The sequence below is a fragment of the Aptenodytes patagonicus genome, chromosome 1 (assembly GCF_965638725.1).
Source record: "Aptenodytes patagonicus chromosome 1, bAptPat1.pri.cur, whole genome shotgun sequence".
Taxonomy (NCBI): Eukaryota; Metazoa; Chordata; class Aves; order Sphenisciformes; family Spheniscidae; genus Aptenodytes; species Aptenodytes patagonicus.
In genome coordinates this window covers 201,182,415-201,197,700 of record NC_134949.1, presented here as the reverse complement: position 1 = coordinate 201,197,700, position 15,286 = coordinate 201,182,415, and the positions used below count along the sequence as shown (strand labels likewise).

Here is a 15,286-nt window from a genome sequence, read left to right as displayed (position 1 = left end):
ATATATAGACCCATGTAAAATATGTAGCAAAGTAAATGTAGGCATCTTTTCAGTCAGTTTTATTGCTGACATTCTTTTCACTCTTTAATATAGGTAGCCCTGTTATAGAGTATATTGCCCACCTATTGTGAGTAAGTCAGTGAAATGGAAACATTGGTGAGGAGGGCAACAATAATATTTCAACACCTGTTCTTCATCTTTTCCTGTAAATGTTTTGTGTGTTTTGCTTTGATCAATTAATATCTTGTACTCATCTCTTTTAGTATTTTTTTTATATTCAGAGGATGACTTTTTGGGTTCCTGTCCATAACTAGTAGTGTTGCTGCATCTACTTTTTGATAGATGAATAGTTTGATAGGAAATAGGCAGTTTTCCTATCAGTTTCCACAGATAGGAAATAGCACAGCTTGATAGGAAATACAATTTGATGTGTTGATTTTTTTATTAGCTTAATATGAAAAATCTGTGAGTTTCCAATAATTCTTAATAATGTCATTAGTTTAATTGAATTTATCTTTAAGATCATGGTAGCAAATAAGATGAATGCCAAGTAGTATCCTACCTACTTAACCTGTCCTCTCCTACTGTCTTTCAAGAACTGCCACAGCTGGCCCAGGTATTTAAACTTGAGAGTGGGTATGAAAATCATCCTTTCCGAGGTCGTTGCATTTACCTTTGTGCCTGTGATGGAGAGCCAAAGTCCCAGTCCACCGCTGCCTCCAGTCTACAATTTAGAGTTTGCAGAGTTGGGTGCTGATAACACTCTCCTCATGCGTTTTGAAGGGAAGAAGGCTGAATATCGCACCTGAAATTTCACATCTCTAGTATAACCTAGCTGTGCTCAGATGAAATCAGTTGTACTGGAATCTTCCCAAACTGTGACAGCAGGAATGTGACTTGCCAAATCAGACTGCCTGGAGGATAGTTTATAATGAAAATACAGTCACTGTATCATGTGGTAGAAATCCTTTGTAAACTCCCAAACTGCGGTACCTTTGCATACCCCAGAAGATCCAGAAATTATTAAGGGTGGCCAATTTATGACTGGAGTCTGTATCCCAAAATGTTATGCCCGTAAGCAGAGGTGTGTAATGACTTGCCTCTCTAGTTCGCCCACGCGCACCTGGCTTGTGTTTAGTGGCATCAGTTTGGATGACACACGTTTAGTAGTCTTCTCTTATTGTCCTCATCGTATGTGATGAGAAAAAGAAGTGGAAAACAGAAAAGAAAGAAGTAGTTCCCCTTTCTCTCCAACAAGGGGAAAGAAAAAAGGTAGTTAAACTGGAAGCTAAGACAGCACTTTAGAGAACTGATGTAGCTGCAGCTCATGGGAACTTCCTCTCCATCCCCACCATCTGTCTGCATCTCTTCTGCTCTGAGTTTATCTTACCTCCAGCCTGGTTAGGGGAACCCTTCTTGGCTATGCGGCACACAGGCTTTAGTGACCATGACTGCATAAATATGAATGAATGAATATGAGTAATTAGTAATGTAGCAGCAGAGCAATTGAGTGCATTAAAACATGCACAAGTGTTTGATTTTGTGCTTTAGCAGTGAATATACCTTGATGAAAATCAGTGCCTCCTTAGGGCACCAAGGAGGGTGCACAGCAAGCTCACTACCCTGGACTTCAGGAGAGCGGACTTTGGCCTCTTCAGGGATCTACTTGGTAGAGTGCCATGGGACAAAGCCCTGGAGGGAAGAGGGGCCCAAGAAAGCTGGGTAATATTCAAGGATCACCTCCTTCAAGCTCAGGAGCGATGCATCCCAACAAAGAGGAAGTCAGGCAAAAACGCCAGGAGCCCTGCATGGATGAACAAGGAGCTCCTGGACAAACTCAAACACAAAAAGGAAGCCTACAGAGGGTGGAAGCAAGGACAGGTAGCCTGGGAGGAATACAGAGAAATTGTCCGAGCAGCCAGGGATCAGGTTAGGAAAGCTAAAGCCCTGATAGAATTGAATCTGGCCAGGGATGTAAAGGGCAGCAAGAAAAGATTCTATAGGTACGTCAGGGATAAAAGGAAGACGAGGGAAAATGTGGGCCCTCTCTGGAATGAAATGGGAGACCTGGTTACCTGGGACACAGAGAAGGCGGAGTTACTCAATGACTTTTTTGCCTCGGTCTTCACTGGCAAGTGCTCGAGCCTCACCGCCCAAGCCGCAGAAGGCGAAGGCAGGGACTGGGAGAATGAAGAGCCTCCCACTGTGGGAGAAGATCAGGCTCGAGACCATCTAAGGCACCTGAAGGTGCACAAGTCCATGGGACCTGATGGGATCCATCCACAGGTCCTGAAGGACCTGGTGGATGAAGTTGCTAAGCCACTATCCATCGTATTTGAGAAGTCGTGGCAGTCTGGTGAAGTTCCCACTGACTGGAAAAGGGGAAACATAACCCCCTTTTTTAAAAAGTGAAAAAAGGAAGACCCGGGGAACTACAGGCCAGTCAGTCTCACCTCTGTGCCTGGCAAGATCATGGAACAGATCCTCCTGGAAGCTATGCTAAGGCACATGGAGGACAGGGAGGTGATTCGAGACAGCCAGCATGGCTTCACCAAGGGCAAGTCCTGCCTAACTAACCTAGTAGCCTTCTATGATGGAGTGACTACATCAGTGGACATGAGAAGGGCTACAGATGTCATCTGTCTGGACCTCTGTAAGGCCTTTGACGTGGTCCCCCACAACATCCTTCTCTCTAAACTGGAGAGGTGTGGATTTGATGGATGGACTGTCCGGTGGGTGAGGAATTGGTTAGATGGTCGCATCCAGAGGGTAGTGGTCAATGGCTCAATGTCCAGATGGAGATTGGTGACGAGTGGCGTCCCGCAGGGGTCCGTATTGGGACCGGTACTGTTTAATATCTTCATCAATGACACAGACAGTGGGATCGAGTGCACCCTCAGCAAGTTTGCAGATGACACCAAGCTGAGTGGTGCGGTCGACATGCCAGAGGGACGGGATGCCATCCAGAGGGACCTGGACAAGCTTGAGAAGTGGGCCCATGTGAACCTCATGAGATTTAACAAGGCCAAGTGCAGGGTCCTGCACCTGGGTCGGGGCAACCCCTGGTCTCAGTACAGGTTGGGGGATGGAGGGATTGAGAGCAGCCCTGCCGAGAAGGACTTGGGGGTACTGGTGGATGAAAAGCTGGACATGAGCCAGCAATGTGCGCTCGCAGCCCAGAAGGCCAATCATATCCTGGGCTGCATCAAAAGAAGCGTGGCCAGCAGGTTGAGGGAGGTGATTCTGCCCCTCTGCTCTGCTCTGGTGAGACCCCACCTGGAGTCCTGTGTCCAGCTCTGGAGCCCTCAGCATAAGAAAGACATGGACCTGTTGGAGCGGGTCCAGAGGAGGGCCACGAAAATGATCAGGGGGATGGAACACCTCTGCTATGAGGAAAGGCTGAGAGAGTTGGGGTTGTTCAGCCTGGAGAAGAGAAGGCTTCGGGGAGACCTTATTGCAGCCTATCAGTACTGAAAGGGGGCTTATATAAAAGATGGCGGCAAACTTTTTAGCAGGGCCTGTTGCGACAGGACAAAGGGGAATGGCTTTAAACTAAAGGGGGTAGATTTAGACTAGATATAAGGAAGGGATTTTTTACGCTGAGGGTGGTGAAGCACTGGCACAGGTTGCCCAGAGAGGTGGTGGCTGCCCCATCCCTGGAAATATTCAAGGTCAGTTTGGACGGGGCTCTGAGCAACCTGATCTAGTTGAAGATGTCCCTGCCCACGGCAGGGGAGTTGGACTAGATGACCTTTAGAGGTTGCTTCCAACCCAAACTATTCTATGATTCTATGAAAATCCCTTTTTGTATTCCCAACCTGTATTATAAGCGCAGTCAAAACAGTTTCTGAAATCCATGCTTACCCTTTGTGCTTTGATTTTTCTTCCTGAAAGAATGAAGTAAGGAAGTGGAGATCATCTCGCATCTTCTGTGCATCAAAATATATTGCTAATATATTGCTAATGCTTCTTCCTGAGGATCTCTAAGCCCATACTATGAAACATTTAGTAAATATTCTGATGAAATAACAAATTACTTAATGAATCAACCAAACTCATTTGAAACTGTTTGCTAGCAATGAGATGTAATGGGTAGCCAGCAGACGAAGAGTAATAATAATAATAATTTATCTCAATACAGACAGTATTGTGTTTTGAATTGAAGTTAAGGAGCAAGTACCTTAGGATCTTTTTTGTTTAAAAACAAAACATTAATTGTTGGTGTATGATTTTACTTAATACCACTTTATCTGTTTACGCTAAGATTAGTTTTCAAAAGTTAACATATTAACAGCCTGTGATGGAGTTAATCATACGATCCTTTTGTCTTATTTTGGAGAAGCTGGAAATACAAATGGAATTAGTTTATAAAGGATCCTTACCAAAGATAATCAGACAGAACAAATACCTGCATCATTCTCTTTTACATAGCCTTTTCAAGTCAAATTATCTGTTATTAATCAACATACTTAGATCTTTATAGTTACATGCCTACTTTAATTAAAGGTGCCTTTTGTAAAGCACAATCCAGATAAATTTGTAATACACAGTCCAAGATGAAACTTAAAGTAATTAAGGTAAATTTTTCAGAGTTAATTTTCATGGGAAAGAGTAGACTAGAGAAATTGATCTGTAGTGATTTTTTTTAAAACAACAACAAAAAAAACCATACAAATTTCACTTTTATCCTAGTAGTGCAAATTCTTGACTTCTAGGGTTTTCTTTATTCCTCCAAAGCCTTTGTCATCTGAGTTTATTTGAATACGAGTGATGTTCCTGATAGGATGCTTCATTTGTAAGCAAAGTCATAGAAACTCATGTCATAAGAATAGTTTATCTAAATTGTCCTGTATTTTAGCTCCACAAAACAGTAACAATTATTCACTTAGTGGGAACTACCAGTCAATTTAGAATTTGACAAAGGTGGCTCTTTCTTGTTCAATGATTGTCATAGCACAAAGACTTCGTAACCCTGGGATTTCCACTGTGAGCTTCTTTTATGTGTAATATGAAAAGGTTCTTTAAAATTCCCATAGATATAAATTGGCAGTGAAAATTAAATATTTATTTATGTATGTAATTATTGTTATTTTTAGTGAAGAAGGAAGTGTCATATTTTGGAATTTTGAAGACTTATCTACAGAAGCCGTTGTTTTTGTGAATATCTGTAGTATATTTTTTATTTAAGGAGTAACATTGCATGACTGTTGACTGACGATTGTGACGCTGAAACGTAGTGTTGAAACGTAAAGATTGACTATATTGAAACATATAGTTATTTATATTATATCTATATATTTAGATGAATGAAATAAGCTAGGTGGTATTTGTAACTTCACAGTGCATATCATAAGAATAACTGTCTGAATTATAAAGGCAGGGACTTCACAAATATAATATATACATATAGACATGAAAGCATCCTCAATAACATCTTCCAGTCAGGCAGTGTATTCTGTGAACACCAATTCTGTTCTCCTGTTTTATTTATCAAAAAAAATTTTTTTTTTTTTTAAGTCTTCACAAGGGACATGTATGTTTGAGGGGAAAAATCAGTCAATGCTATAACAATGTAATTAATCTCCAGTTTTTTATGTAACAGTATTCCAGAGACTTACTGTCTCTACAATACACTAATTGTAGAATAAGCAGTATCATAACCATTGGAAATACAGCATCTTCATGTTTTGGTCTGCAACCTTTTTTTTCTGCTTCTTAGTAATGGAAAACTGCTGGAAAAATTTTGTCCTGAAATTAATTATATTTTCAGTAGAATTCATAATTCTGTCTGATTTAGTGTTGTTTGACATACATACTTTTATTTTGTATCTGTATCTTGAGCTGCACTGCAGACAAACTGATCTGTTCTAGGCAGGGCGTGGTATAGAGGAGATGTAGGAATGGGCTGAAGTTTCCTTTATATTTGCCTTTGTATCTAGGGGAGTTGGAAATAGGCAAGAATGGAGAGAAATTTTGTATGGCAGTGCACAGAATTTTGCAAGTTTAAGGTGAGCTCTGCAGCAATCCGATGCATTTTAGTTACTGGTAAGTTTGTTAAATTCTGTTTGAAAAATTGTTCATCTTAGAAGACAGTCTTCTAATCAATATTATTTCCCCTGTGTCAACAGCAACCTTTTTAAAAGCATAATTTGGGCAACCTGGTTTTGCTGATAAAAATTTTTATATTTAAAATCTTCAGGTTTAATTTATTTTCAGCTGCCAAAATGACTACATAAATTGACTATCCTTGGAAATATGTTAAATGTTCTGGATACAATCCTCTAAATTAGGCAGTCAACCCTCTAGAAGACTAAATTCTTAGAATGCAATATTGAGGAGAAAAGATCCATTATATCAGTATGGATTTTTTTATACATATACACACATACACACAATTAAATGTTTGCTTGAGGTCAGTCTGAACATGTGGGGAAAGAGAAGTTTTGAAGAGGTTGGGAAAGCTTATCTGAGAATTTTTAACTGTTGGGTCTTTTCAGGCAGATTGAAGGCTCTCTAGCATAAAGTATGTAAAATTAGAGAACATAACCTGTAAAAACAGTGTTTTGTGCAGCAGCTGTTATTTAGTGCAGTGTCATTCCCTCCTTCCTCCTCCAAAAAAGAAGTTTCACCTGAAACAAGCGTAAGCAAGATTTCTGGAAAAAAATCAGACTAAGCATGCAATCTGTTTTCTGCCTGTCTCCGATCATCATCTTCAGGTAGTAATAGCTTCAGTACTGTACGTACAGTGAGAATTTAAAAACACTTCCATTTTGATTTTACAGTTCTTCTATCAGTTAAAATATTACAGATCTTTTAATTACGTCATTTCCTGCATAATGATGTGGACAAACTGCTAGTTACATTTAATTATGGTGCTAATTTTCATCACTACTGTGATCCTATACAGTATTCACCTCAAACTCCATTGTGCCTCTATGTGACTGCCAAGTGGTTCTCCTTAGCTGCTGCTTTTTCTGGTACTTGGAATTTTTTATGTGCTTGAAGGTGTAAAGTGTAATGATGCATTCACGTGTGCTATCCCAAGATTTGAATTACTATATAGTACAGTCAACTCTGTTATTTATGGTGGCAATCTTGGATAATGCAGAAGGATTAAGAGCTAGAGTTACTGCTTGCAGACCTGAGCTGACTCTGCAGAGCTGGCTTGTGGTGTCTCTATGTGTCTGGTTCGATAGATGTTAAAAGCCATTTTGGACTTAGGAAAAGGCATAGCTCATTCACAAAAGTACTGGCTGAATTAATATGTTTTCCTGGAACTAGAAACATTGGTATCACTTTGCAGTGACAGCTAAGGTAGCTCTTTGCAGAGCTGATGCGGGCAGGCAGGATTAATCAGTTCAGCCATACCCCGCATAAAGATGGTTAATATCTAAAAAGTGATAGTTGGGCTCTATCTGAATCTAAATTAATAAACTTTGTTGATTCAGTCTTTCTTGCATAGAACCAGCTTGTATGTTTCTGTGTCTGTGGCATGTTTAAATATTAACTGGCCACTGATTATTTCTGAGTTGGCTGGTGTGTTTTATGTGTACTTAAAAAGAAGAAAAGAGAGAAAAATCTTTATTGTTAGGGTGTCAGTGCGTTTTATAACTTGTATTCAGAGTCCTATCAGAATTTCTAACAATTGCATAGAGATTGTATTAATATTAGATAAGAATAACTCCAGCCCATGAATTTACATCTAAGTTCATAGAATGGACAAATAAACTGCAATACAAAGAAAAGGGCTTTGATTAATCACTTATAAAAATGGAAGTAGGACCTTTTAAACTTAAGTCTGGTGCCATGTTCATGGTACAATAATCTTTTAATTCCATTTTAAGAATATTTTTTGACTTTTCAATATAGTATTAATAGTATTTATTATTGTAATTTAGGTCCTAATCCTGCAAAGATGTGTGCTGTTTCTTAACTTTATGCACAATGGGTTGTCCTCCTCAGTCATAAGGTTACTCATAAAGGATGATAGCAAGCACCATCTATATGGAATTTTCTTTGACCTATTCAAATTTTAAAAAAAGAAGTTTCTAAGTATATATCCTCAACCTTTACATAAGCTTCTTATGGATTGTCATGTAGTAAAAATGATGAGTATCTTATTTTAGATGAGAAATACAATAGAAACTTTCAGTTGGGGTAAGAAAAAATTGATGCATATAAGCTGGTTTGAAATTGATGTGACAGCTTGACAGGCTGTTTTGATAAAAGCTTTGGAATACTGTAAATGGATATTATCTATGTTCTTTTACTGCTGACACTCTGTGGAGCATTCTGTATGTGATTTTAGACTGATTATTGTGACCATTCAACAATGAAGCAAGACAAGGCACTATTTCATGTTCACAGCATGTACTTTGCCTACACTGTGTACTTTTCGCATGGCAGCCTTGCTCACCAAATAGAATAAATCTTGTTTTCCTCAGCACATTGATTATTTTTTGGTGCTGGCATGGATTAACCAATCTCAACATTTATTTCAAAGTAAAAGGTTGTATTTGGAGAGCAAGTGAACCTTTAGCTGACTACATACTGTAAGTAAAATTGAAATTTATAAAATGCAGGTTGAACATTTCCTTTAATTCACTTTTTCATAGCTGCAAAAGCCACAGTTTTCACCTTTGCCTGTGCCCAAAACCTGTGTGAAAACCTTCATGGTTGCAGATATTTGTCAGTACAGCTAGGAATTGTTATACCTATTTTATTTTTAGAAAAGGAATAATGACTTTATGTATGCATTGTATATGCAGTACAATGCATTCTGTCATCTACCTTTTTGATATATTTGAAAAATAATTTTAAATATTTCCTTTCTGTCATAATTTTTTCTTTCTCTGTTTCTTCTGGGTTTTTCAGCAACAGATGAGTGTATTTTTGTTCCCCTCTCACCACTCGAGTTAATTGTGATTTTTCTTCCACGGTGCATTGATCTGTTGTATGTTCCTGCTGTTGGTTTTCACAACACAGTTTCATTTATTGCCGAGTCTGTCCCCTGAAGTCTTTCATATCTCTTCTGTTTCTAAACAGTAACCTTTTCTGGGCAGTATTTTCCCCTCCCTGTGCTTTCTGAACACCTCACTTACAGATACTGCTGGGATGGGCTGCTGGGTGATTTGCTTGTGGCCTCTGGAGTCTCTCTGTGCTTTCCTAACTGGACAAAAGTGATTCTCAGCCTTTATTTTGTCAGGCCTAGATATTATTCTCATGTTTGGTCTGGAGAAAGTATGAATGAAGCTCTTCACCCTGATGTTCTACTGTGGTTTGTGGCGGGCATTGTTGCCCACATGCATGTTCAGCCATTTTATGCCTCATTTCTGTGGTAGTAGTGACTCCAGGGACTGAAAGTGTGGAATGATGATATACCTAGTGGCTGCAGATTTTGCTGTTTAGCAGTTAGTCTGGATGGTAAAATGGTTGACACGGCCCCTGCCTGCATCATTCTAGCGCTGTCAGCTGGATCCCACTCATCATCTCCTGCCTCTTCCAACTGCAAAACCTTTGGCTAGAACTGCAAGTTGCAGGACTGGATATTTAAAACTTGGGATGGTTCTGGTCAAGTCAGGAGAGCTGACAAAATGATTTTGCACTTCTATTTGAATATGAACTCACTCCTATTGTTGTAATGTGTGAACAAACATTGGAGAAATTTGTCAGAAAAAGTAAGATTTGTATTCTTTCAAGGAATTGTTCACCACTTTAAGCCTGTTTCTGTTCACTTAATAGCTGGTGAATACTGAGAATGTAACAGATTGATTTTTCTACATTTGTAATTAAAAAAAAATCTTGTTCTTTACATGCAGTGCTACTCTATTGGCTTTCTTGGTTGAGCTTCTTAAGAGTTCAGTAGCCATGCAAGAACAAATGCTTGGTGGAAAAGGCTTTCTAGTCATTGGCTACCTCCTTGAAAAGGTATGTTTGGAGGGGTTTTTTATCTTTGTTCTTAGTATTTCTACTGTCTTTGTGGTATTTTCAGTCACTTAGCTCAAAGGACTGGTGGAATAAAATATATTTGTGGTATGAGATATTTTTGATTTGTAATACTTACAAGTTGTCTACAGGAATCTTTTCAGCTTCCTTATCCTCTTATATGTCAGTATTCAAAGAATCAGTTTTCTGGAGTTGATCCTGTTTGTCTAATTTATGCTTTTACTTTAGATCTGTTTGTGAATCACTTTAATGTATTTTCATTTGTGTTCCTCCACTCTCTGTCCCCCAAACTCTCGTTTAGGAAAGTTCTTTTGTTCCCAGTTTGTACAAGCATATCACAGACATCGTAATTTAGGTTTAAATTTCTTTTTTGTGTATGTTAATAAAAATTAAGTTAATCCTCTGTGGCTCGGTTCTGAAATTGTTGAAATAGTTGCTCTGTGTTTTGAAGAAGAAAAACTGTAAAATAATTTCATTTCTGAAAGAAACTGTTGCAGGGGGCATTCCCTTTACTTGCTTGTTTTCAGACATGATGAGCAGTTACCACAAAACTGAGGTTCAGTTCAGATGCTTGTCTGAGGGACATTATCTGCCTCCTGGCCCAAAGCCCTCACGTTACTGTGATTTAATAATCTGAAAACAAACTACTGTACTAAAATAATAATACTCCTATGGTTGAATCTCATGGCTCTGACATTCTTGAATGTCTGCTACTGTATTTTTCATTAGCATGAGGTCAGTATAACAATCATTTGAGAACAAGTTATGACCAGAACTTTGTGTTGTCCGATGGTGAAATTATATAACGATAATCTCACCTGTACTGAATTTTGAAGATGAATTATAAATAATTTCTCTCATTTTGCTCCCTATGTTATTTTCAGCTAGGGAAATACGTTCTTATAGTACAAGGACTTTACCTTCACTGAAGTAATACCTAAAAGCAGATTATTTTCTATGCTTCTATATTTTCTGTACTAAGCAAGTGTGATTTAGAATGTCAAAGAACTAGTCTAAGGTGTTTTTTTTCCCAATGGTAGGTTTTCTTGTGACATAACCGGAATGAATTTACAAAGCTGTTAGCTCCAGTTCTGTAAGCTATATACAGGCAGGCTAGTGAGCCCTCATGGAGTCCCTCGCTCTTGAATAGAGCACTATGGTTTATGCATATTGAATACATTAATTTAGAATGTTGTACATGAATTTAAAAAAGAAAGTTTGCGTACTATTCTAATTAACATCTGCTACAATCAGTAAACTCAGGGTATGTGAATTTTTAAAGGATTTTGATTGATTCTATCACAACATAATTTTTACAGCATATGCCACTTTCTGGGGTTTTTTATGCTATATTCTCCTTAGCTGCAGTTTTTTAAAAGAATATACTTTATTTTTTTCAGTATATGTTTATATTCAATTGGCACACATGGCAGGAAAAAATCCTTTTGTTTCCTAGCCAGGCTCAATTTTATTATTTGTAAATTATCTGTTGTTCATTTGCATGTGATCAAATACTTCAGAGAGGAAGAAAGCTTTTTCTTTTCTGACTTGAACTTCAGAATAACATTTTTGTTCTTATTAGTTGCAGACTGTTTGTTGTGAATTGTGATGTACAAGCCAAAGGAAACTCAGCATCCAGGCTGAACTTGTATTACTGACAAATGGACTTCACTTCTAAAAATAACAAATCTGCGTGTTCCCAGATTGTACTTACAGTATTAAAAGTAATCGGAGCATTTTTTTAGGGAAGGCAAGGGGAAGGATGTTTAGTGGTTTTTCCTATTGGTTCCTTTTGTTAACTTAGTGTATAAAGAAGTTTGTCAAAGTCTGCATGCCACGTTACTACATAGGAGCAGCTCTCAACAGTGATTTTATAGCATATGCTATGAAACTGAAGGACTCTCTTGAAATTTGAGGAAACCTTGAACCCCAATCCTTCAAATACCTACTTATGTTTAAGGAACAAAAGCAAGTCTTCCAGTAATGTGTGTTTACATAGTGAGAAACCTAATTTCAGTAAGACACATAATTAACTGAAGAAGAGTTAAGGACTTCAGACGAAGTTCTCAAGGCACTGTGCTGTAAAATGTAGAATCCTGACTGGATTATAATAAAACAAAAAAGAAAAAAGAAAAAAAAAAAAAAGGATTTAACCTCAGTTATTGATGAATATTTTAACCTGTTAAATGTAGCCATTAGAAAGACTGTGAATATTATTAGAAAGTATAACTTGCTGATATTTTTTCTTACTTTGCTTTCATATTCAATGACATAAAAACATATGAGGTTGCATGTATTTAGTAAAGATGAGTCTGGTGAAAATATCACTTTATATTTCTGCTGTAAGTATATTAAGGAAGAAGGTTTTTCTTTCTTTGTTCTTTCTGATTTTTCCCCAGTCATCTAGAGTTCATATAACCAGAGCAGTTCTAGAACAATTTTTGTCATTTGCGAAATATTTGGATGGATTGTCACATGGAGCACCTTTACTGAAGCAATTATGTGATCACATCCTTTTTAATCCTGCTATCTGGATACATACCCCTGCAAAGGTAATTGTACACTTGAATGATGTTATAACTCCTACAGAAACTCAGTCCCTTTTTCGGTGGCTGCGTTACATTGTTTTCCTAAAGATTAAGCATAAAAGTATGTATTTTTAATTGTAAGCAAAAAGTAAGATATCTTTTTTTACACATTAGGATAAACTTTCATTTCAAATTAAATCATGTATTTTGGTTTCATAAAAACTGTAGAAAGTTATTGTTCATCTCTGGTGATAATGAATTAGTTGTTTTCCTAAATAATCACAGCTGAGGAATGTGGACCAAAGTGAAAAATGGCATGGTCCTAAAATCTGGTAATATATACTTTTAGTATAAAAAGCCAAATTAGAAAACAAACCAGTACATTTGTTGTGACATAAATCATAGAATCATAGAAAATTTAGATTGGAAGGGACCTCTGGAGGTCGTTCCAGGTGTCAGTCCAGTCCCCGCCCTAAGTTGTTTGTAATTATTTTTTAGGTTTTTATATCCTATCCAAAATAAATCCTAAAAAATCTACAAATTAAAGTTATTAATGTATAACTTACATTTATGTGGATAATTATTTCATTCTGCAGGTGCAGTTGTCTTTGTATACCTACTTGTCAGCTGAATTCATTGGAACTGCTACCATCTACAACACTATACGCAGAGTAGGAACAGTACTGCAGTTAATGCACACGCTGAAATACTACTACTGGGTGGTTAATCCTGCTGATAGCAGTGGCATTACCCCTAAAGGATTAGGTAAGTACAATGCATAAGAAAGAAAATATAAGTATTTCTTGTATAGGAAGATTTATGATGTAAATGTGTGAAAGCTCCTTGGACATGTAGACAAGGAGGTAACGGCAATAATCGGTACCAGTGGTCTACAGGAGAAGGACTATGCAAGTACTTTTGGTGTATCATACACCTCTGATGATAATTCCTTATGTTTATATGTATTCCCAGAAGATTCCAGCTCTGGTCTTCACTTGCATAGCATATACTTATGTGGGCATACTTTAGGAAACATATTAAAATCACTGATTTTTCTTCTTCTGTAACAGAGAGGAAACGTTAAGTGTATTTCATATGCCAAAGAAAGCTTTGTGGGGTTTGAATGATTAGTAGTGTTAAGTGACCTTGAAAACAGAGTGGAAACTTCTGGTTCTCGCTGCTGAGATCTCTGAAGCTGTATTTCCAGTTTAATAATATTTTTTTCTCTCTCCTTATAAAATAGAGATTGATTTAACTTCGCTTAGAGACACGTGCTTAGCTTAGCTCAGGAAGCATTGAATGACAGCAAAACCAAAATACAATAATACACACAGGCTAAACACGGCATGAAACAGATGTGTATTAACCAGAGCATCAAATCATTCTAATCCTTTACACTCCAGCTGTAATGTCATTACATTTAGGTGACTACTTGTGTAAAGCAGGGAGGATTTGGCTGAAAGTCTCTTAAAAATTAATTGATATAGGAGAACTTATTAATTATCTTTATTCTGTAACTATTACTGTCATGCTGAGAAATTGAATAATTGGGGGATGTTTTAGTGCTGTCACATATCCAAATATTTAAGAATGTGACATATATAACATATAAGTTATTGGATAATTCTTCATTTGTGAGTGAGCAGTATGCATAGGGTTTTTCTTCAATTTTTTTTTTTTAATAAATAAAAATGAAAGGAACAATTCTTATCCTAGATTATGTATCTTAATAGGCAGTGAAGTTGTAACTTGTTGAGGCTCACAGAAAGACCTGCTGTTGGAGCTGGGACCTCATTTATAGTTCTCTCATAGTGTAATATTAGACGAATGATATTCTTCATAAAATTACTAAAATTTGCTTTAAAAGCACACCATTTTTGTTCTCTGTTCATTTGAATGAAAAGTTTGTAATATCAGATTATGAAAATTAACTGTGGTGGTTACATAATTAGTGTGAAATTTTTATCCATGATAAAATATATTTTCCACTTACACTGATTCTGGATTTTCTCTGCCAAAATGGAGATAAGGTCATTTTTGGTACCTACAATGAAAGTGTTTCCATCTGAACTAGATGTCTGCTGATTATAGACAGTGGAATGCAGAAGTCAGTTGCCTGAATATGGGTTTCTACCATCATTTTAGTCTCTGTGGGGCATCCCACCTGCCTTTCAGAAGGATGCAGGTGTCCTGTGCATCCTGCGGCAAATCTGCTTGTTCTGTGTAGATATTTTGGATACCTTATCGCATGTCAAATCACGCTGATAAGTATGTTTGGGAGGTGTCATGGTTTAACCCCAGCCGGCAACTAAGCACCACACAGCCGCTCGCTCACTCCCCCCTGGTGGGATGGGGGAGAGAATTGGAAGGGTAAAAGTGAGAAAACTCGTGGGTTGAGATAAAGACAGTTTAATAGGTAAAGCAAAAGCCGTGCATGCAAGCAAAGCAAAACAAAGGAATTCATTCACTCCTTGCCATCGGCAGGCTGCTGTTCAGCCATCTCCAGGAAAGCAGGGCTCCATCACACATAACGGTTACTTGGGAAGACAAACGCCGTCACTCCGAACGTCCCCCCCTTCCTCCTTCTTCCCCCAGCTTTGTATGCTGAGCATGACGTCATATGGTATGGAATATCCCTTTGGTCAGTTGGGGTCAGCTGTCCCGGCTGTGTCCCCTCCCAACTTCTTGTGCACCCCCAGCCTGCTCGCTGGTGGGGTGGGGTGAGAAGCAGAAAAGGCCTTGACTCCGTGTAAGCACTGCTCAGCAGTAACGAAAACATCCCTGTGTTATCAGCACTGTTTCCAGCACAAATC

At 38.0% G+C, this 15,286-nt stretch overlaps 1 protein-coding gene across 5 annotated transcripts in view; it reads left to right on the top strand.

The window, feature by feature from the left end:
• NBEA (neurobeachin) overlaps window positions 1–15,286 on the top strand; it is a 516,384-nt gene that overhangs the window by 138,689 nt on the left and 362,409 nt on the right. For all 5 annotated transcript variants that reach the window (XM_076364262.1, XM_076364263.1, XM_076364261.1 and 2 more), the window contains exons 11-13: window positions 9,819–9,927; window positions 12,345–12,497; window positions 13,070–13,238. In XM_076364262.1, coding sequence (XP_076220377.1) covers window positions 9,819–9,927; window positions 12,345–12,497; window positions 13,070–13,238 — 431 coding nt within the window. The remainder of the gene's footprint in view (window positions 1–9,818; window positions 9,928–12,344; window positions 12,498–13,069; window positions 13,239–15,286) is intronic.